The sequence below is a fragment of the Mesoplodon mirus genome (assembly GCF_964341445.2).
Source record: "Mesoplodon mirus genome assembly, chromosome: 15".
NCBI classification, from domain to species: Eukaryota; Metazoa; Chordata; class Mammalia; order Artiodactyla; family Ziphiidae; genus Mesoplodon; species Mesoplodon mirus.
In genome coordinates, this window is record NC_138991.1 from 33615950 (window position 1) to 33638990 (window position 23041).

Sequence of the window (23041 nt, forward strand, 5' to 3'; positions counted from 1 at the left end):
GAGAGAGAGAGAAAAAAAAATCTGGATAGACAGATCCACACAATTGAAGATGAGATCTGCTTAACAGTGGAAGCAAAATCCACTGGAGCCATAAACTAGTAGGAATACTTAAATGGTAGTTTTGACGAATTGTTGGAGGTTGAGTGTGGGCTAGCTTAAAAGTAAGAAGCTTTGGGGAGCTGCGGTATGGGTGAGCTGCGTATGAGCTGAGTGAAAAGTTGAGAACGATCACCTCATGGCTCTGGCAGGGGGAGGAGGACTAGAAATCATTGGGAAAATGTGGCCAGTGTTTTCCATAGCAAAAGCCTCGTCTCCAGGGGAAAATACTTTTTTGTAAAAAACATTTATTTATTTAATTATTTACTTGGCTGCCCTGGGTCTTAGTTGCAGCACGCGGCATCTTCATTGCCACGTGTGGGATCTTCATTGCAGTATGCAGGATCTTTAGTTGTGGCATGCAGGATCTTTTAGTTGTGAACTGTGTAAGTCAGATGGGGACTTGAACCCACAGGCCAGGACTCGAACCCAGCCAAAACCCAGAACCCAGTCTTTTAACTGAGATCACTCACTTGGTCTCAGGACTTAATGAAGCTCAGGTTCTTGATGTCTCATCGCAGAAAGAATTCAGTGAGAGACAAAGTGGTAGGTAAGAAGTGGATTTATTTAGAGAGAAACACACTCCACAGACAGCACGTGGGCCATCTCAGAAGTCAAGAGTGGCACCAGGGTATGGGGTTGTCAGTTTTTATAGGGGTGGGTAATTTCATAGGCTAATGAGTGGGAGGAGCATTCCAGCTATTTTGGGGAAGGGGTGGGGATTTCCAGAAATTGGGCCAGCACCCAATTCCTTATGGTCAGCCTTGGAACTGTCATGGCACCTGTGGGCATGTCATTTAGCATGCTGATGTGCTACCATGAGGCTCAAAGTCTAGTGGAAGTCGACCCATCTGCCATCTTGGACCTATTTGGTTCTAATCAGTTTATGTCATGTCCTCAGGCTATGTCATTCTTTTAAAGGTTGTGCCCTGCCCCCTTCCCTCCTGTTTCAGTTGCAGCATGTGGGATCTAGTTCCCTGACCAGGGATCAAACCCAGGCCCCCTGCATTGGGAGCACAGAGTCTTAGTCACTGGACCACCAGGGAAGTCCCAATCCAGGGGAAAAGACTTTAGCAGAACCTTATCCAGGGCCACACAGTGTGGGTGGCTTATAGCACCAATGCATGTACCCACCAGCTCTGGGGGCTAAGGGGTGCAAGCTAGATTGAAATCTGAGATGGCCAAGATCACCTCAAGAAAGTGCAGGCTAAACAGTGGTTGCCAAACTATCTTCTGGGGAGTCTTCAATGCTGCTCCCAGAGCTAAAGTTTCTGTGGTAGAGAACTGTGTTCTGTAGCCTATGATAAACCATAATGGAAAAGAATATTTTAAAAAAAGAGAGAATGTATATATATATACATATATATATTATATATATGTATATATATATATACACACACATATGTGTATATATATACATATATACATGAATCACTGTGCTGTACAGCAATAATTAACACATTGTAAATCAACTAGACTTCAATAAAAAATAGAGTTTCTGTGGTGAAATAAACTTAAGAAATGGTGAATAAATACCCCTCCTAAAGAGTCATATAACACACTAATAAAGACTCAGAGAAACTAAGTAAAATAGGAAGCTGACTGGGACACTGTTTGTACATCAGAAGCATCAGAAGAGTTTATTTTTAACCAATACAACAACTGGGTCCCATTCCATGCCTGAAGAGATGAGAGACGGTCCAATATCAAGACCCAAAAAAGAGGCAAAAAATTGTTAATCAGATGGGTAGAAGAGAAAAATTTTTTTCTCAGTAAAAGATGCAAGTTCTTTGCAATAGTAAGTAGTGATGGAAACCAGAACGTGTCACCCCAAAATATGCCTCTTTGACATAAAAATTATTTTGAGCTGAAGGCAATTAAGAGGCAGCAAACCCAGGAATCCTAAAGGCAGGATATAAATTATTCTTTTACCAGAGACAGACTCAGCCCAGAGGCAGTGCCAGAAGAATCTGCAAACACACATTGACCCATTTGTTTCCACACATATATTTACCTTCACACAGTCTGCCACCCTTGGAAGACTAAAACTGTTTTCCTTTGTCCTAACATCTCTCCACAATTTTATTGTTCTTTGTCGAAGATACTATGAAAGCCAGAATTCTAAGCCAAGGCTTTGAGTTAGTATTCATTTTACGTTTCTCCTGCATGATGTGTTGCATGTGTTAAACCTTTTCTTGTTAATCTTTCTTTTCGTTAGAGTCCCAGCTGAAAACCTCAGTAAGTAAAGTTTTACCTCCGTTATAGTAGTATAAAGGGAGGCTTATAAAGGTCTTTTCTTTGAGAAAAGAGGAAAAGGTTTGGAATCACTGCCATCAGAAGATGTAAAAAGGAATTTAAGATCAAGCTTGTTTACCAAGCAGCCCACAGAGTCTACTTGAAGTCAGAGAACAAGTCTTTGTAGCAGAACCAACCAACCTGGTTCAACAGCCCAGAAAGAAGAGTGGAGGAAAGGTACTAATGAGTTTCCCAAGGGCTGGAAATTAACAATGTAGGTATTGTCGACAAAAAACTAACTAATCGATCTAAGAAGGAAATGGAAAATTTTATTCGAGCCAAATTTGAGGATTATAACCCAGGAAGAGCATCTGAGAACCATTCCACCCGTTAGAAGTCAAGGCACAGTTATACAAGTTTTTTGAGATGAGGGCTGTACATTAAATGACATATTAATGACAGTTTACATCAGATCTAAGCACCATGTGACCCCTTATCAAGAAGGAATGTTATCTTTTAAGGAGTTGTCTTGTTGATGCTAGGAGAATGTTGCTCTTTATGTTGAGCAGGTATTTCTGCTGAGGGGGGAGGTTTGGTTGATGCATAATGCAGACACACAATGCACAGCGCAGGGACAGAGACCAATGAGCAGAGAAAATTTTTTATGTTTCAATTTTTGTCTTGCCATAAAATATGAATATTATTTCACAGCACTGAAGGAAGTCCTGATGGGCAAGTGTGTTAAATTCCTAAGTTCCACAAACTGGGTGGCTTAAAACAACAGAAATTTACTGTCTCACAGTTCTGGAGGCTAGAAGTCTGAAATCAGGGTGTTTGCAGGGCCATGCTCCCTCAGAAGCTTCTAGGGGAGGATTCTTCTTTGCCTTTTCCAGCATCTAGCAGCCCCAGGCATTCATTGGCTTGTAACAGCATAACTCCAGCATCTCCCATAGCCATCTTCCCTCTGTGTCCTCACATGGCATTTCCATGTATGTAAGTGTATGTGTGTGTGTGTACAAAATTCCCTCTAAGGATACTAGTGATATTGGATTAGGGCCCACCCTAATGGCCTCAGCTTAATTTCCAGATAAAGTCACATTCACAGCTAGGACTTCAACATATCTTTTTCTCTGGAGGACAGAATTCAACTCATAACAGCAAGTATCTTGGAGAGTTAAGGAGAACTCAGCAGAAATCACTGAATGAGGGGGATTGGTCCAGCTGCAAAGGAAGACAAGCCAGGATGGGCTGGGACACAGGAAGGGGAGGAGGGATTAGGGAGGGTGCTGGAAGTTTTGTAAGAAGCTGCCAGAAAGCCTATTGCAAGTCTGGGAGGAGACACATTAAAATGTTAGTAGTGGTGGGATTATCAGTAACTTTAATTTTCTTCATACTTTCTATATGTTTCAAAGTTTCTATAATAAGTACATGATTTTATAACCAGAGAGAAACATTCATTATTTTCAAATAACTATCCAATAACAGTCACAATCCTCCGAGTGTATACAATCTAGAGCAGGAAGGTAAAGAGAGGAGAACACTCATACAGGGTAAAAACATGTAACGAAATAAAAACCTGAAACAGAGGTGTTGGAGACCACAATCAGCATTCAATAACTGCTCACAGGTGAACGTAGAGTAGAAAAGACCAGGACTTTCCTCTCAGATCTAGATTCAATCCCAACATGCCCGTTTGACAACTGGGCAGGACTGAGAAGTTAATCTCAAGGTTTGTTTTTTCTTTTGTAAAGACAGGATTTTAATTTCCATCTCATTTCCATCGCTGTTGCAAGAGCCACGTGGGAGCATTATGTATGTGAAGAGGCTAGCACAGTGTAAATACTTAAGGAGGGTTTCCCAACATTTTCAGGATGACGTTAATAACCTTGTGCACACAGTATAGGAATCTGACGAAGGGAGAGCACAATGAACCCTTGAGGGCAGAGAGAGACACGGTCAGGTGAAGAGTAACAACACAGGCAGAGCAGGGGAACACTGCCTCAATTCTCCAATCCAAGAAAGTGAGGAATATCAGTACTTACTGGAAAGAACAGGAATTACATGACTAAACAGAAGGGGATTCTATAAAGCTGTGAAATTTCAGGAAAAAAAGTGAGATAGGCCTCTACTGTGAGATGTCCAAGCTATGTGCCTATAGCACCGGTTAGGATACTTCAGCCTGCAAGTGACCAGAAGGCAACTAGAACTGCCTTATACAATAAAGCAGCAATAATCTCATATAACAAGAAATTCGGGATTAGGGAAATTCCGACCATTTCATGATGCCAACAAAGACCACATTTCTCCTCCTTTTTCCACGGTTATTGTGCTGCCCTCGGTTCCAGTATACCTACTAACATCAGGAGAGGGGCTGTGTCTTCCCAAACATCTCTTTCTAAAAGCTAAAAAACTTTCCTCAGAGGCACCTTGGAGAATTTCTCACCCCACCTCACTGGCCACAATTCCCTCCTATGGGCCTGTCTCCCTGAAGCATGTGGAGGGCACATGCTGAACAGTTCAATTAGGAAGAACCAGAAGAGGAGAAAAAGTGGGCCAAGTGGCCACTGGAAAGATACCCAGCAGGGTCTTCCACATCTGTCTACGCACATGATGTCCAGGGGGCGCTGAACAAAATGTGAAGTTGGAATCTGAATGGACAGAATTGAGGGACCACCCAGGATGGATTTATATATGAAGTCAAAGATGAGGGCCAAGGGATGTATGTCCCTGGGCTGGGGTACAAGGCAAAGATTCTTGGGCAGGAGAAGAACAGCCTCATTTCCCACCAGTCGCTGGTGGGATGACTAAAGATGCTAATGGACTCAACCAAAAAAACGGCCGGAGACGTGAGATGGAAGGACAGGAAAAAGTGTATAGGTGCTCTCCATCCACAGCACTGTAGAATGAGATTTCCCCAGCCCTGTGATCTAGGAAAACTCCCACCCGGTGAAGAGCTGGCTCTAGCTTGGTAGGCCTCACAGAGATGCCTGTCAGGGGCCAATAGCCAGCAGAACTCCAACAAAGAGCCCAGATTCCCATGCGGGGGGACATTGTTGAACCACCAGTAATCCCCATGATGTCCTCCCGACACAACCCCACAGCAACCTCCAGGCTACCTTGGTGCTCAACTTCCCAGTAATGTTTCCCTGAGGTGAAAACGTTTTTTCCCAAAACGCAGGGTAAGTGCTGAAATCTCTCCACAAAGTCTGTGGTCCTCTGAGGATTCCTCCATCCAGTAAAGTAGCTCCACGCTGTAGAAAATAGTGGCCAAGAACTGGCTGATGCTCCATTTTTCACATATCTCCCTTCCTGGGAGAAGACAAGTTTGGGATAAGCAGTGTCCTCAGCTAGATTTACAGCCACTGCAGAGAAAATGAGAGCTGAGATCAATAATGCAAGAGCTTACCACCAACCCTCCTCCAGAAATGCCCGTCTGTTCCAGCTTCAGTGCCATCCTTCTTCCCTATCACATACTGTTAGGAAGAAGACGACTCATTGTCCTTCAACTGATCCTCAGCTGCGCCTAACAGGCCATAGTATGTATGAGTAACCTGAAATCTTCATTCCTCTTCTGCTTTAAAAGACTATGACCTAGAAAATGGGGAGCCCATTATTTCATGGCCCCAAGTCTTCACCATCAGCATAAAATTAGGAGAAACAGTAACAAATACTGACTTGTTGAATCAGGACCAGAACCAAAGCTGTCGACTGGCTGGTTCTTTGTACAGGAACACACAGATGTCATCATTAACAAGGTATCTCTTTACTGATTCCAGCTGTTCACTGGGCATCTCTGTAAGCCCTCAGCAGGTAACTCAAAACCGAATTCAGAGCATCACAAGTCCCCTTCCACTCTCTTGAGACTAATCCTCCCTCACATGCAGACTTCTTGTTTTCTATGTTCTCTAAGGTCTAAGAATATTAGCTCCACCCAAATACTCACACTTGGAAATCTTAAGGTTATTTGATTCTTCTTTCCCTCTGACCCTCGGTGGCTAATTAATCACCAAGTCGTATCAATTCTGCCTCTGAAATATCACTCAGGTTCTTTTCTTCCTCTCCTTTCCCATCGCCATTGTCTTCACTCGGACCTTCAGCATCTTTCACTGTAACTGTGTCTATAACTTCCTCCCTGACCTGCCTCCAACTTCTCTTCCCTCCCAGACTCTCTATGTCTCTTTAGTTTGCTGAGAGTTGTGTTTTGTTTTGTTTTTTTAATCAGAAATGTTAGATTTTTTAAATTTAGCATCATCATTGGAGTATAACTGCTTTACAATGTTGTGTTAGTTGCTGCTGTATAACAAAGTGAATCAGCTATACGTACACATATGTCCCCATATCCCCTCCCTCTAGCGTCTCCCTCCCACCCCTCTAGGTGGTCACAAAGCACTGAGCTGATCTCCCTGTGCTATGCGGCTCCTTCCTACTAGCTATCTATTTTACGTTTGGTAGAGTATATATGTCAATGCCACTCCCTCACTTCATCCCAGCTTACCCTTCCCCCTCCCCGTGTCCTCAAGTCCTGAGTGTTAGATTTTGACAAGGACTTTTTCTGCAACTACTAGGTGATCAAATAGTTTTCTTTTTCTTTTTTCTTTTTTTTTGCGGTACGTGGGCCTCTCACTGTTGCGGCCTCTCCCGTTGCGGAGCACAGGCTCCAGGCGCACAGGTTCAGCGGCCATGGCTCACGGGCCCAGCCGCTCTGCAGCATGTGGGATCTTCCCGGACCGGGGCACGAACCCGCATCCCCTGCATCTCCAGGTGGACTCTCAACCACTGCGCCATCAGGGAAGCCCTCCTTTTTTTAATTTGCTAACGTCGTGAATTATATTGACTTTCAAATGTTAAACCAAACCTGCTTTTCTACAATAAACTCCATTTGGTTGTGATGTATTATACATTGTTGAATTCAATTTGCTAAAATTTTCTCTAGAATTTTTCTATGTTCATGAGGGACACTGATCTATAGTTCTCTTCTCTTATAACGTCTTTGTCTGATTTTACTATCATGGTAATGCAGGCCTCATAGAACAAATTGGGAATAGTCTCTTCAATTTTTTGTTAAGAGTTTATGTAGAATAAATATTTTTTAAATGTTTGGTGAAATCACCAGTGAAGCCATTTGGAAAGGTTTCTAACACGAATTTCTTTAATAGAAATAATGTTATTCCAGTTATCTATTTTTTCTTGAGTCAGCTTTAGTCATTTGAGTCTTTTAAGAACTTTGTCCATTTCATCTATGTTGTCTGATATATCAGCATAAAGTTGCTTGTAATATTCCCTTATTATCCTTTTAATATCTATAGAATTTGTAGTGATGATGCCTCTCTCATTCTTTTTTTTTTTTTTTTTGCAGTACGCGGGCCTCTCCCGTTGCGGAGCACAGGCTCCAGATGCGCAGGCTCAGCGGCCATGGCTCACAGGCCCAGCCGCTCTGCAGCACGTGGGATCTTCCCAGACCGGGGCACGAACCCGTGTCCCCTGCATCGGCAGGCGGACTCTCAACCACTGTGCCACCAGGGAAGCCCTCTCATTCTTAATACTAGTGATGTATCTCGTCATTCTGCTTAAAGTATATCAATAAAATTGATATTCTCAAAGAAAGAGCTTTTGGTTCCACTAATATTTCTTTCGTTTTCTGTATTCTATTGCAATGATTTATGCTCTGATTTTTATTATTTCCATTCTTCTGTTTTGGGGGGCTTTATTTGCTCTTCTTTTTCTAGTGTCTTAAGGTAGATACTGATGTCACTGATTTAAGGACTTTCTTCTTTTATAATATAGGTGATTAGTGCTATGCATTTCCCTGTAAGTGTCGCTTTAGCTGTATTCCACAAATTCTGAAATGTTGTGTTTTCCTTTTCATTCAGTTCAAAGTATCAACACATTCTACTTCCCTTTTGATTTCACCTTTAATTCACGGGTTATTGAGAAGTGTGTCATTTAGTTTCCTAACATTTGGGGAACTTCCAAGGATTTTTTCTAACTCAAATGCATTGCGGTCAAAGAACACACTTTGTATGGCTTGAATCCTTTTGAATACTGAGATATGTCTTATGGCCCACCCTGTTCTACCTTAGAAAATGTTTCATGTACACTCAAAAAGAATATGTATTCTGTTTTTGTTTGGGGCAGTATTCTATAAATAACAGGGTGGTCAAGTTGGTTGATACTGCTATTCAAATTGATAGTGTTATTCAGTCTACTATATCCTTACTGATTTTCTGCCTACTTGTTCTAAAAATTATTTTTTAAAGGTACTGAAAATTCCAGCTTTAATTGTGGATTTGTCTGTTTATCCTTGCAGCTCTATCAATTTTTGCTTAATATATTTTGAAGCTCTGTTATTAGGTGTATAAATATTTAGAACTGTTATGTCCTCCTGATAAACTGACTCCTTAATCATTAGGACTTGACTTTATCTCTGGTAATATTCCTTGCTCTGAAATCTTGATATTAATATAACCATTCCAGATTTCTTTTGACTAATGTTAGCATGGTATAGCTTTTTCCATTGTTTTACTTTTAATATATATGGGTCTTTATATTTAATGTGCGTTTCTTGCAGCATATTGTTCGGTCTTGCTTTTTTTATCCAATCCAACCATTCTCTCCCTTTTGATTAGGACCATTTATACTTAATATGATTATTAATATGATTAGGTTTGTGTCTATCATCTTGTTATGTTTTCTATTTGTCCTATTCTTTTTTCTTCTTTTTTGCCTTCTTTCTGATTAACCAAGTATTCTTATGATTCCACTTCATCTCCTTTGTTGACTTATTAGTTACAACTCTTTTATTTTAGTGATTGCCATAAGGTTTATAATATACACCTTTAACTTAACAGCCTACCTTCAAGAGATATTATACCACTTCACATATAAGAATTGTATAATAGGGACTTCCCTGGTGGTCCAGTGGTTAAGAATCTGCCTTCCAATGCAGGGAACATGGGTTCGATCCCTGGTCGGGGAACTAAGATCCCACATGCCGCAGGGCAACTAAGCCCACGCACCACAACTACTGAGCCCACGTGCTCTAGAGCCCGCGCACCACAACTAGAGAGAAGCCCGCTCGCCTCAATGAAGAGCCTGCACGCCACAGCGAAAGATCCTGCATGCCGCAACTAAGACCCGACGCAGCCAAATAAATAAATACTTTAAAAAAAAGAACTATATAATGGTTACTTCTATTTCTCCCCTCCCAACATTCATGCTATTATTGTTGTGCATTTTACTTGTAAATATGTTATAAACTCTACAATATGTTATTTTCTGTCTGTTTAAACAGTCAATTACTGTATTTGTCAGGGTTCTCCAGAGAAATAGAACCAGTAAGATGTACGTGTATAGAGAAGGAGATTATAAGGAATTGTTTCATGTGATTATGGTGACTGGCAAGTCCAAGTCCACTGTGTGTGACAGAAGGCTCACGACCCAGGGAAAACTGATGTTCCAGTTCAAAGGCCACAAGGCAGGAAGAACCAAAGCTGCAGATGGAGTCCTAAGGCAGTCTGCTGTAGAATTCCCTCTTGTTCAGGGTGAAAAGTCAGCCTTTTGTTCTATTCAGGCCTGCAACTGATTAGATTAGGCCCACCAGCATTATGGAGAGCAATCTGCTTTACTCAAGTTTCCTGATTTAAATATTAATCTCATCCCAAAACACTCTGTCACAGCAACACCCAAAATAATGTTTCACCAAGTATCTGGGCACCTTGTGCCCCGGTCAAATTAACATATAAATTAACCATCCCTATTACCTTTTAATGAGATTTAAGTAATGACAGAAGTACATATTTCTTTACGTCATTACCATTTCAGAAGATGTTTTACTCCTTTGTGTAGATCTGACTTCCATCTGGTATCATTTTCCTTCTGCTTAAAGGACTTCCTCTAACATTTCTTGCAGTGTTGGTCTGATAAACTCTTTATGTTTCTGGATATCAGCAAACTTCTTTGTTTCACCTTGTTTTTGAAGGGTATTTTTGCCAGGAATAAAAGTCTGGGTTAATAGTTATTTTCTTTCAGTCCTTTAAAGATTTTGTTCACTTGCATTGCTTTCAATGAGTAATGTGATGTCATCTTTATCTTTGTTCCACTGTAACATGTCCTTTTTAACTTGTTGCATTTAAAATTTTCTCTTTATCACTGGTTTTGGTGTAGTTTTCATCATGCTTAGGATTTGCTGAGTTTCTTGGATCTGTGTACTTATAGTTTTCATCAACTTTGGGAAGTTGTCGGTCATTATTTCTTCAAATGTTTTTTCTGTCTCATCCCCATACCACTCCTCTCCCTGAGAGGTACCAATGACCAGACATAAGGCTGCATGAAAATGACCCACAGCTCACTGATGCTATTTTCATTTTTTAAGTTTTTTTCTCTGTGTGTTTCATTTTACCTAGTTTCCACTGCTCTATCTTTTCAAGCTCACTAAGCTTTTCTTTTGCAATGACACATTAACCCCAACCAGCTTGTTCTTCATCTCAGTTACAGTAGTTTTCATCTCTAGAAGTCTGTCTGGGATTTTTTTATATCTTTCATGTCCCCATATGCCTCTTTACAAAATAGTTACAATAACTGTATTAATGTTCTTCTATGCTTATTCTAGCGTCCAGGTAAATCCTGGATCAGTTTCAATTGATTATTCTCATCATGGGTCATGTTTTCCTATCTTTTTGCCTGCCTAGTTATCTTTGATTGGATGCCAGGCATTGTGATTTTACATTGTTGGGTACTCATTTTTTAAAATTCCTATCCATCTTGTTGAGCTTTGTCCTGGGATGCAGTTACTTGGAAATAATTTCATCCTTTTGGGTCTTATTTCATGATTTGTAAAGTGGGTCCAAAGCAGTGCTCAGTGTAGGGTTAATTATTTCCCACTAATGAGGCAAGATTTTCCTGAGTACTCTACCCAGTGCCCCACGAATTAAAGAGTTTTCCAGAGGCTGGTAGGAACAGGCATTGTTCCTGGCCCTGTGTGAGCACCAGGAACTGTTTCTTCTACTCATTTTGGAAATTTCCTTCCTCAAACTCGGTTAATTCTTCACAAGCATGTACTGATCAGCATTCTGCTGAATGTTCACGGCGTGTCTCTGTAGATCATCTGGGTTCTCTCTCTGTCCAGCTCTCTCCTCTCCAGTACTCTGTCCAGTGCTCTGTAAACTCTCGCTGCTTTGTTCTCCCTGGACTCTCAGCTCCACCCCTCAACTCAGGAAGTCCACCTGGCTCCACCTCTGTTACCGTCCCTGAGGTGGCCTGGAAACTCTCTCAAGGCTGTAGGCTGGGGCCATCATAGAGTGCACCTCATTTGTTTCACATTTCCCATGAATCGCTGTCCTTCACTGCCTAAGGTCCAGTGTTTTAAAAACTGTTTTATGGGGCTTCCCTGGTGGCGCAGTGGTTGAGAGTCCGCCTCCCGATGCAGGGGACGTGGGTTCGCGCCCCGGTCTGGGAAGATCCCACATGCCGTGGAGCGGCTGGGCCCGTGAGCCATGGCCGCTAAGCCTGCGCGTCTGGAGCCTGTGCTCTGCAACAGGAGAGGCCACAACAGTGAGGCCCGCATATCACAAAAAAAAAAAAAAAAACAAACAAACAAAAAAAAAACCTGTTTTATGTATTGTCTGTTTTGGTTTTTTTTTTTGCTCAACTAAGTTTCTGGAGTAAATCCAGCCCCTGTTACTGCATTTTAGCTGGAAGTAGACATCCACACCATGATTCTTTTTCTTTTTTTTTTTCCTGCATGCAGGCCTCTCACTGCTGCGGCCTCTCCCGTTGCGGAGCACAGGCTCTGGACGCGCAGGCCCAGCGGCCATGGCTCACGGGCCCAGCTGCTCCACGGCATGTGGGATCCTCCCGGACCGGGGCACGAACCCGCATCCCCTGCATCGGCAGGCGGACCCCCAACCACTGCACCACCAGGGAAGCCCCACACCATGATTCTTAATCAGGTACATGCACATGAGAATTGAGTGCATACCTTTACATCACATACATGCCTTGGTACTTCCCTGGAGATCTAATAAGTTTATCTTCAGTCTTTCCTACACTCATCTTCTCAAACTCAGTTCCTGCCTTTCCCCATATGCACCTTATGGTTCAGTCACATCAGATACCCTCTCCTCGATTTTCTCCACACCTTAGCTCATGCTGCCGCCTCTGCCTAGAAGAGGATTCCCTCATTTTCCACTTGGCAAACTGCTACTCATCCTTCAAATTCCCAAACAACTGTCATCACCTCTGCTGTGAAAACTTTCCCACTTCACCCCCAACAGTGGTCTTCCTCTGTAGTTCTGCAGTATTTTATTCATACCATTTCATACCATACCACTGGATCCCACTGTGTTACAGTAAAGTGATATGTGTCTGTCTCTCCAATTTGTAAGCAAATAGGTCTTTTTCTTTTTGTATCACTAGTACCTTATAACACACAGTATGTGTTTAATGGATGTTTCTTGAATGAAGCATATATCCATTTATTCCTAAGTACTTATTACCATTTTCCTGACCCTCCTGTCAGCTGCATGCTTTGTTTTCTCTTTCCTTTCCAGACTTCTCTCGTTCATTCTCTGAGCTCCAACTTCCAGAAATTCTGCTCACCTTGGAATCGCTTCAGCATTTCCTTCATCATTGGTAGCCGGCACACAGTCTTCACCTTTAGAACTTCAAAGGAATAGTTCACATCCTGGTTCTCACACCTAAGAGAAGTGCAGAAGGCTGCTCTGCTTAGGAGACAACTAGGACACCCAAGACCCCCAACTCCCAACTGAAGGTTCAAATCCCAGAGGTCAGACTACTTCTCTCCCATTCCTCCTGGCAAAAGTGAACAGTGGAACTCCTCCCCGACAACCCCCTCATGTCAGTGTCCACACTGATCTATGGAGCCCAGGCCTCATTTCCCCTCTGCTTGGCCTGTATCTTTACCATTCTACTCAAGCCCCCATAAGAAGGCAAGAGTTTGTACCTGGTCAACACATCTTTTGGATTCTGTGAAGAGAAGAAAGAAAGAAGTTATGTACCTTCCCCTAGAGATCTTTTACTCAACTTTGTGAGCAGGTATTTTTCTGTCAGTTGCTTTTATTAATGTCACATATGCTCTCATGCTGTCAAACCCAATGCATTAACACAACGTAGTCTTTGTTTCATGTGACCCCTCTGAACTATTTAACAATGTTGACCAATCCTTTCCTTGAAGCCCTCCTCTTTCTCCTTTGGCACTATGACATTAGCTCTTTCCTGGCTTTTTGCCTACTTCTCCGTCTACACTCTTTCATCAATCACAGACAAATGTTAGTGAGGATGTGGTGGGAATATAAAATGGAAAAAGGTAGTTTGGAAAAAGGCAGTTTCTTTAAAAGTTAAATATAAATATAGCATACAGCCTAGCAATTCTGTGCCTACCACTTACCCAAGAGAAATGAAAACATATGTCCACACAAAGAATGATAGACAAGTGTTAAAGCAGCATCCTTCCTAATAACCAAAAGGTGGAAACAACCCAAATGTCCATCAACTGGTGAACAGATATACAAAATATGGTATATTCTACAATGCAATACTATTCTGGAATTTAAAAAAGGGATGCAAATACAATACTAATATACAACATGAATGAACCTCAAAAACATTACACTAAATGAAAGAAGCCATATACAAAAGAAATGTGTTATTTCAAAGATTCTGCTATAGTATATATTTGGATATGCAATTGGAACTTCACTGCTCAGTCAAGTTGTAAAAGTTCTAGACAATTCTTGAAATCTAAGTATCTCATATTACCTGAGCTCATCAGACCTAAATTTCACATTAATTTCCTTTGAAAGGTGAATCTTTGACTCTTTAATTGTATAATAAAAATAATAAGGGGCTTCCCTGGTGGTGCAGTGGTTGAGAGTCCGCCTGCCAATGCAGGGGACACAGGTTCGTGCCCCGGTCCAGGAAGATCCCACATGTCGTGGAGCGGCTGGGCCCGTGAGCCATGGCCACTGAGCCTGCGCGTCCGGAGCCTGTGCTCCGCAACGGGAGAGGCCACAACAGTGAGAGGCCTGCGTACCGCAAAAATAAATGAATAAAAATAATAACACAACAGCAACACAGAGAAAATATGTCTTCTACTAAACCCACTCACCAGGAAGGACATTCAGTTCTAAAGGCAAGAGGGAGTTCAGTTAGGGATGTTAACTAACAACTCTGTAAAGACAGAGACTGCGCCCTTCCCTGCCGGTCTCACCTGGAGCAGCTCCAGGGTGGAGCTCTGGCTCTTCTCCCCCACCTCAAAGATGAGCTTCTTCATGGAAGTGATCATTTGATTGAGCCTTAATGTGTTCTCATTCTGTTTCTTCTTTGTCTCTTCTTCTTCTTGGCTCAGTCTCTTAAGAAACAATTGCTCTTCTTCAGCCAGGAAGACATGCAGCTTTGCAAACTCCGCACTGACTCTTGTTCGCTTATTCTTCATCTTCTCCTATAGCCACAGGAGACTGGCTCAGTCCTTGTTCTGCCTGGTCCTTCCTCCTAAATTCCCTGCACATGACTCCCTAACAATCCATGATCCTTCCTTTCAAATCACCTCCTCCAGAAAAGTTCCTGCCCAGCCCCTACAAATTTCCCCTACTCCTTTCTTTACACCTACTTGATATCTTTGTACTAGTCTATATAGTATTAATTCATTCTTTGTAACATCTGAGTCTCTGCTATGATAGCAATGCCTTGTTTGTATACTTTTTAAACTAAAATGCACTTGCACATCTATTATTTAATTTAGCCCTCAGATCACCTACCGTTTAGTTATGTTAAATCTTAGACGTGCATATGTGCGCCCACGTCAACTAGACTAGCATCTCTGGAAGCAAACTCCATTTGCTTTCCACAGTGCCATAGACCCAAATCAACTCCAATGTAGGAAGCCAACCTAGGGAGAAAGCAGGAAGGAAAGGGACACTACCCTTGAGATATGAGGATGAAGTGTGTGGAACTCATGTTGCCCAAAGACACAGGTCAGTAGAGATAGATTCTTCCTGTTCTATCACCTTATCTGAAAGGGGCCGAACAACTGATGAGGTCCACAAGCTCTTCCCAGTGAAAGCCCTTGAGCAGCCTCAGACTGAAAGGACTCAAGGGCAAGAAATACCCAACCAACTTCTGCTCTTACCTTCCACTCTGCAGCATTCTTCACTTCCATGTCCTGTAAATGCATGGCTTTCTTCATCTTGGCTGTCAGACTACGTTGAGTCTTAAGAAGTTTTTCCTGTCAGCAGAAACACGCACAAGTAAGAAATTAACTCCCCCAGCATCTTCCTTGTTCAAGAGCTAAAAGTCACCTAATTCAAACAAGGGATGAGATTGAGAAAATGCTGAAGATGACTACAGGCTAATGCATAAGGATTATTCTGGTCTAAAATCGTCATAACACAATATAGAGTATGCCTATTAAATAGACAAAAATTTTAAATTGTTAGAAGATTCATAAATGCCTAGTCCTGGCAAGGGAAAAGTCTTCTGGCACCATAATAGTAGGAGAGTGAGGGTCCCATCTTTTTGAAGAGCAACTGGCAGGATTTAACAAAATTGAAAATATGCATAATCCTATTTCTAATAATATCCAACAAAACATTAGCAAAAATAATATGTATAGGAAAGTTAACTGCAGCATTATTCACTACCCATCAATGTGGAATCATTAAATTATGGTATATTGATACTCTACATCAATTTCAGGTAGCTCTCTATATAATTCTGTTTTGAAAAGAACAAATATACATGTGTCTGTGCAAGTGTGTGCGTTTGTATCTGAACAGAGGGAAAATCTGGAAGGGTATATACCTAAGTATTATTAACACTGTTTATCTCTGGGGAATAGGAATGGCTTGAAAGTTGGAGGGGGAGGACTAGAAATTTTATAAATCTCTGTTTTGTTTGAATTTCTACAAGAGGCACATATTCTTTTTATAATTAGAAAAAACCAAATAAGCTATTAAAAAAATTGAGTCGATCAGAAGGAACACAGTAGGCTGCAGAGGGGAAGCACCTAACAGCAGAATCTCAGGGATGACCTTAGAGACAGAGGCAGACAGGTTAGAGACATGCACAAATCACTGTCAAATCTGATGTACGTGTGAAGGCTGTCATGAGATAAATATCTCCTTTGAATGTGACCAAGATTTTTTTTTAAGCTTTCACTTTTGTTTGCTAATAAACATAAATATATTTGAAATAGAACTTTTCAGTTTTTAAAAGCCCTTAACAATTTTCACTATGTATGAATTTTCCTGTTTCATTACCTAAGCTTTTTTGTATCTTGCCACAGTTGGGCTCTTAAAGTGGTCCCCTGAGTAAACTTGGTAACGTTCTGGGATTAGAAAACTTCTTCCCTGCGATAACAGAAACTGCCACGAGGTGGCAGGACGGCAACACAAGCATTTCAAAGTTGGGTAGACGTACCAAAGTTTAAAAATCACTCTCTTCATTTAACATCAGACAATTGTGTGTATATAAAACTATAATAAAAGAGCAGACATTTATAGAATGAAGACATTTGCTGACTTGTGATCATGTAGTTCAAACGACATGAAACTTCAAATCAGGTCTGAGTTTCAGTCTAGACCTTCACAAACTAGCTATGGATCTGTGGTCAAGTCAGCCTCACACATTTCCTGGGCCACAGCTCCCTTACCTAGAAGATGAAGACAACTAGACTAGATGGTCTTTTCTTAAAACCATCCCAGCACTTAGGTTCTGTGAATTTCAGTCACTGTAACCTCTGTATCCAATCCAAGCAGGGAGGTCTACCTCCAAAATACATATCAAATCTGCCTATCTGCCATCCCCAGCCACCTCCTAGTTCAAGCCACCTCTTGTCTGCACAACTACAATAACCTCATGACTGGGCTCCCTACTTCCAGTCTTGTCCTTCTCTTATCCAATGTCCACAGAGAAGCCAGCATAATCTTCTAAAGACCAGTCGGATCATGTCAGTCCCCTGCTTAAGATTCTCTATTGGCTTCCCGCATCACTAAGAAAATTCAAACACCTTGTGGTCCGACATAACCCCACTCTTGTCTGCATCTCCCAACTCATCTCGTGCTGCTTTCCCCCTTGCTCGTGATGCTCCAGGTGCATAGATCTTTCAGTTCCTTAGATAGGTCCTGCTCTTCCCAGCCTCAGGGTCTTTGAATTTGCTATCCACTGCCTGGGATGTTCTTCCCACAGTTCCTCAGATGGCTGATTCCTCATCCATCAAGTCTCAACTGAAATGTCATCTCCTCAGAGGAGGCTACCGTGTTCCCTTATTAAAGCCCATGTCACTTCTCTGGCACGGCACTATCTTTCTTTCACAGCACATATCACCATCTGTGGTCATTTAATTGTCCACGGTGTGCCTCTCCCCCCACCCCAGCCAGACTGTAAGCCCCATGGTCTTTTCACCACTGTTTGCCCAGTGCTGAGTCTGGTACTGTAGTACAGCAAGTGACACAAAACGGGTGGTTCAAGAAATACTGAGTATCTGTTAAATGAGTTAATAGCAATGAAGGGATTAGCTCCCAGAGTCACAGACTAAACATTGGCTTGAGGGAAAGAAGAGCTGTGCCTGGAAGCCTTTTCCAGGCAAAGAGTTTGCTCCCTGAAGCTTAGGACGCTATTCTCTTTCTCTGTTCTCTTTTTCTCCCCAACCACCAATGACTCCATTAAAGACAACTTGTGCTCTGAAAGATTTTTTTGAGATTCCCTCTGTGAAGATACTAAGATGTAGGTCCATGGTTCTCTATCCTATCTGTACACTAGAATCACCTAGTGAATTTTTAAACAATGCTGATGCCAAGGGCCCCATCAACTGAATCAAACACTCGTGGGGGTTGGGGGGCAGTATTGCTTAAAAGTGCTCCCAGGTGTATCCTGAGTCACTGGTGTGGCCCAAGAGGGTGAGCAGAGTGGGCTAGGAATTCATCAAAGCAGGTTTCCTGGATGCAGTACTCAGGGGCTCAGATCCTCAGAGAAAGCATCTAGCACACTGTCTGCAGGGCTCAGGTGTGGGCATAGGATGGGGGATATTTTCCATGGATTTAGGGAACTCCAAACTTTTAAGTCACAGTGCACCCACCTGAGTATGTGCTTGGAATGGGATGGTGGAAACAGAATTGTTCTACCCAAGAGCAACTTAATGTTTTTCTAGCTAACTTGGGGTGGGGTGGAGATGGATAAACTGAGCAGCAATGAAGCAGAGGAGGGTGCAGAAAAGGACAGACAACGGGCAATTGTGCCTAATGACCTGACTCCGGAACACCTGGCCAGTCAACCTCATGACATTCAACTCTCCCCAGCCTTACCCTCACCCACTCCCTGTTGGCCCGTTTCTGTTTAATCCTGAAATCCCACCTCTTCCGATTAGTTTTCTCAGCTAGATTAGCTGTAGCAGAGTGAAAAATGATATGGACTAGGAATTAGAGGACCTCAGTCGAAGCTTAGCCACTTCCTAGCTTCTGTGACCTTGGGTAAGTGGTCTCACATCTCTGGGCCTCAGCTGCCTCATCTACAAAATGGGGATAACAGAATCCATCCAACAGGGCTGCTATGGAAATTTAAAATTACCATACGAAAAATGCTTAGAACTGTCAGTGATGCATAAGTAATCAACACCTGATAGCTATCGTTAATATTATGATTATTGCCAAAGGTTGAAGCTTTAAGGGTTATTTTCTCCTTTCATACCTAACCACTTACACTTGCCTCAGCCCTCCCCCATAAATTTTTTTGGGGGAGTTTTTTTTTTGGATTTTTTTCAGCCATGCAGTGTAGCATGAGGGATCTTAGTTCCCAGACCAGAGATCGAACCCACGCCCCCTTCAGTGGAAGCGCGGAGTCTTAACCACTGGACCTCCAGGGAAGTCCCATGTATTTTCTCTTCCATTTCTCTGATGGGTCCTTCCAATTTCTTCTACTGGCTACTAAGCATTGGTGTTTCCTGAGCTTCTCTTCATTTCCCTCTTTTTTTTTTCTACCCTTTATGTGGTCTCTCCAGGAAAATCTAATCAGCTTACTTCTTCCATGACGTCAAGGGTAGGCTGATGATTCTAATCTAAAATACTGTGTTTCTAGCTTCCTATGCCCCCTGCCTCCTGTCCCTCTTCCTTGGACTTCCTGTCACAGTTACTTTACTCTCAACGTGTCCCAAATGAGCACCAGATACCCAGACTGCCGTCCTAGACTCCTCTCTCTCCCCGACCCATCAGCTCCAATTAGTTACAATGTCATGCAGCTCCAGCTCATCATAACTCCATGCCCTCCTCTTCTCCATCTCCCCTGCCCTGCACTCATTCAGGCCCTTACTACCTCCTGCTCGAAGTAGTGCAACAGCAGCCCAACTGGTCTTCTCCATTCATCCCCGTGGATGCCACAATGAACTTTCTAAAACAAAAGAACTGATCGTGTCATCTCCTGCCTTAAAATCCTTCAATGATCCCCATTCCCTGGAAGAGAAAGCTCGGTCTTCTCAGTATGGTCAACAAGATCCTCCACAACATGGACCCTGCCTCTGTCTTCAGCCTCAACTCCCACTATCCTCCCTGCCACGCGCTACCCTCCTGAAGCACAGAGCGACCTCTGGTCTTCTTATTTATCACATGCTATTCCACGTTGCCACACTATTGAATATGCTGTTCCCTTGGCCTGAATATCCTCTCCCCCACCTTGCTGTACTCATCCGTCAAGAGTGGACTCATGTTCCACTCCTCTGTGAAGGCGATCCTCACTCCTGTCTGATCACTCTAACCTCAGACCTTCTGTGTGTTGGTACAAACGTTAATAACTCTCACACACACTGAAATTACAGGACTACATGCTTACGCCCCATACAAGACAAGGCCCATGTCCTTCTCATCCATTTACGTCCAGATTCTAGAACGACGACTAGCATACAGGAAGCACCGATAAAGGTTACTGAATAAAAAAATGAATGTACACTTTCTAGTCTAACTTTGCATCTGTTTCCTGTTTGTAGTCAGCTGATAAAACTGTACAGCATTTCACAGTTTACAATACACTTTAACTTGTATCATTGAATTCGTGTTTTCAGCAAGTACTTACTAGATACCAATTCAGATGGAGACCACCGGAGTGACACCGTCAGTAATGGAAGGGGGTGGGGCTACTCTGGAAAGGATGATCAAGGAAGGTCTTCAAGCTAAAGTCTAAAAGGATCTAAAGGATGGAAGGTATGAGTAGAGAGTGAACAGGCTTGAAACAAAAGCAAGAAGGCCAGTGTGGCTGGACCAGAGTATGATAAACCGATTTATTTGACTGAAGCTTCTTAACTCTAAGATAAGGCAGAACAGATAATCTCCAAATTCAAACATTAAGTGATTTTCCCAATTGATGAAGGAAGCTAGTAAAATCCAGACTCATCCCTACAAGCCAGGTTTTTCCCAAATCATTAGTTGTCTATGACATCTGTAGGTATAAACCCGTACTGTCCAATACAGCATCCATTAGCCATGTGAGCTCCTGAAATGTGGATAGTCCGAACTGATGTGTGTAAATGTAAAGTACACAGATTTCAAAGACCTATCATGAAAAAAAAGGTAAAATTTCTCATTGATAATTTTTTATATCAATCAATGTTGAATGAATGTTCGTTGCAGCACTATTTACAACAGCCAGAGCATGGAAGCAACCTAAATGTCCATCAACAGAGGAATGGATAAAGAAGATGTGGTACATATGTACAATGGACTATTACTCAGACATAAAAAGGAACGAAATTGTGCCATTTGCAGAGGCATGGATGGACCTAGAGACTGACATACAGAGTGAAGTAAGTCAGAAAGAAAAAAAATAAATATCGTATATTATTGCATATATGTGGAATCTAGAAAAATAGTATAGATGAACTTATTTTCAAAGCAGAAATAGAGGCACAGACGTAGAGAACAAACGTATGGATACCAAGGGGGGAGGGCGGTGGGATGAACTGAGAGATTGCAACTGACATATATACACTACTATGTATAAAATAGATAACTAATGAGAACCTACTGTATAGCACAGGGAACTCTACTCGGTGCTCTGTAGTGACCTAAATAGGAAAGAAATCCAAAAAAGAGGGGACAGATGTATCCGTATAGCTGATTCACTTTGCTGTACAGCAGAACCTAACACAACATTGTAAAGCAACTATACTCCAAATGTATATATATGTGAAATCACACTATCTGTGCCCATCCAAGTCAGAGAACAGCTGTAAGAAAAACCCGAGTTCTCCATTTCCTGATTATCTTTTGTTTCATTTTCACAATAAAGAGGAAACAGAATGAGCTTTAAGAAAAAAAATCAATGTTGAATGATATTTTCGATAATGGGGTCAAATAAATTATTAAAATTAACATCATCTGTTTCCTTTTACCACTAGAAAAAAATTTAATAACATATGTGGCTCGTATTTTTGTTTCTATTGGACAGCACTGGTGTATAACCTCTCGGGATAACCGTCTTAAACTAGGAGCTCCCGGAAGCCAGTCCCTTGAAAATTCTGCAGTGATGACTGAACCTTGCACCGGCCCTCCCAATCCCAGTTTTAACTCCAGCTCTGAGATCCGTGAGTCGCTTAACTTTTCTGAGCCTGGTGGGGGTTCATGATTCCAACGTGAACAGTAAACGTTCCCAGGCAATACCGGCAGCCCCATAAGGGCCGGCTCACCCGGTAGCTCGCGAAGGCCTCGTCGACGGGGGCCATGGTGTGGGCCTGGTGCTCCTGGGACTCCCTGCACACCAAGCACACGAGCCGCTGATCGTCCTCGCAGAAGAGCCGCAGCGGCTCCCAATGGCGGCCGCACAGGCCGTGGGGCGCGGGGCCCAGGCGCCGGCGCCGCATCCTCTCCGTCAGCCGGGCCAGGGCCCAGTTGGGCCGCATCGCAGCGGGCGCCGACGGCTGCCGGCACTCGGGGCAGGGGACCGGGCTGCCGCTCGGCGCCCAGCTGCGGCGCAGGCAGCCGCGGCAGAAGTTGTGGCCGCACTCGATGGACACCGGGTCCTCGAAATAGTCCAGGCAGATGGAGCAGGTCAGCTCCTCCTGGAAGTCCTCGGCCTCCATGCTGCTCCTCGGCCCCAGAGCCGGAGTCGTGGTTGGATGAGAGGTCTGCAGGCTGCGGGAGGTGGCCTTCGGAACCGCGGCCGCCGCCTCCGGCGGGAGGGAAAAGTGCAGCCTCTTCCGGGGTTCGACACCCAGCGGGGCCGCGCGAACGCCAGACGGCGGCCCTTTCCCACGCGTGCTGAGGGCGCCGAACCCGCGAACCTCCGGGTTTCCTCGCGAGGACTGCGCGCTAGGCGTGACGGGACTGCGGGCTGCAACTGGACGAACAGTAGAGATGCGGAAGTTCCCCAAGAAGCCTAGAGAGGCCTCGAGGAGCCCGTAGTTCGGGGGACGCGCCGGAATGCGACGATCGCGCAGCTGCAGCAGCCGCTGGTGGAGCAAAACGGGGAGGCGCTAATTAACTTGGCCTGGCCTTCAGGTTTGCGGAGTGAGGTCAATGTTCGCCGTCCACTCCGGAAGATTTAGGGTCTGGAGTCCTAGGCGAGCTGCTGCCCAGAAGGGCGTTCCAGGCGGGCAGCAGCCTAGCGGCAGAAGGGCCAGAAAACCTTGGCGTATGTGTGCAGCCGGGCCTGGAGTGGGGTTAAGGAGGCGCCGTGCCCGGTAGGCTGGCTGTTCTTGAAGTCTCTCCTTTTTCTT

The 23041-nt window shown here is 43.3% G+C and overlaps 1 protein-coding gene across 1 annotated transcript; it reads right to left on the reverse strand.

The window, feature by feature from the left end:
* Nucleotides 1-1709: 1709 nt before the first annotated feature.
* TRIM4 (tripartite motif containing 4) lies at nucleotides 1710-22772 on the reverse strand. The gene is made up of 6 exons (XM_082645094.1): nucleotides 22013-22772; nucleotides 15476-15571; nucleotides 14558-14788; nucleotides 13292-13314; nucleotides 12928-13025; nucleotides 1710-5693 (listed from the first exon to the last, which is right to left on the reverse strand). The coding sequence occupies exons 1-6, from the start codon at nucleotides 22403-22405 to the stop codon at nucleotides 5107-5109; spliced, it is 1428 nt and encodes a 475-aa protein (XP_082501220.1). The 5' UTR covers nucleotides 22406-22772; the 3' UTR covers nucleotides 1710-5106.
* Nucleotides 22773-23041: the final 269 nt, after the last annotated feature.

Bases quoted from the DNA above. Each gene is read 5' to 3' on its own strand.
- TRIM4 (XM_082645094.1), bottom strand. From the start codon at position 22,405: ATGGAGGCCGAGGACTTCCAGGAGGAGCTGACCTGCTCCATCTGCCTG. The intron at 15,572-22,012 runs GTGAGCCGGCCC...TTCTGCTGACAG, and splicing joins AGGCCTTCGCGAGCTACCGG to GAAAAACTTCTTAAGACTCA. The intron at 5,694-12,927 runs GTGAGCAGAATT...TTTTCTCTGCAG, and splicing joins AATGCTGAAGCGATTCCAAG to TGGCTGTAAATCTAGCTGAG.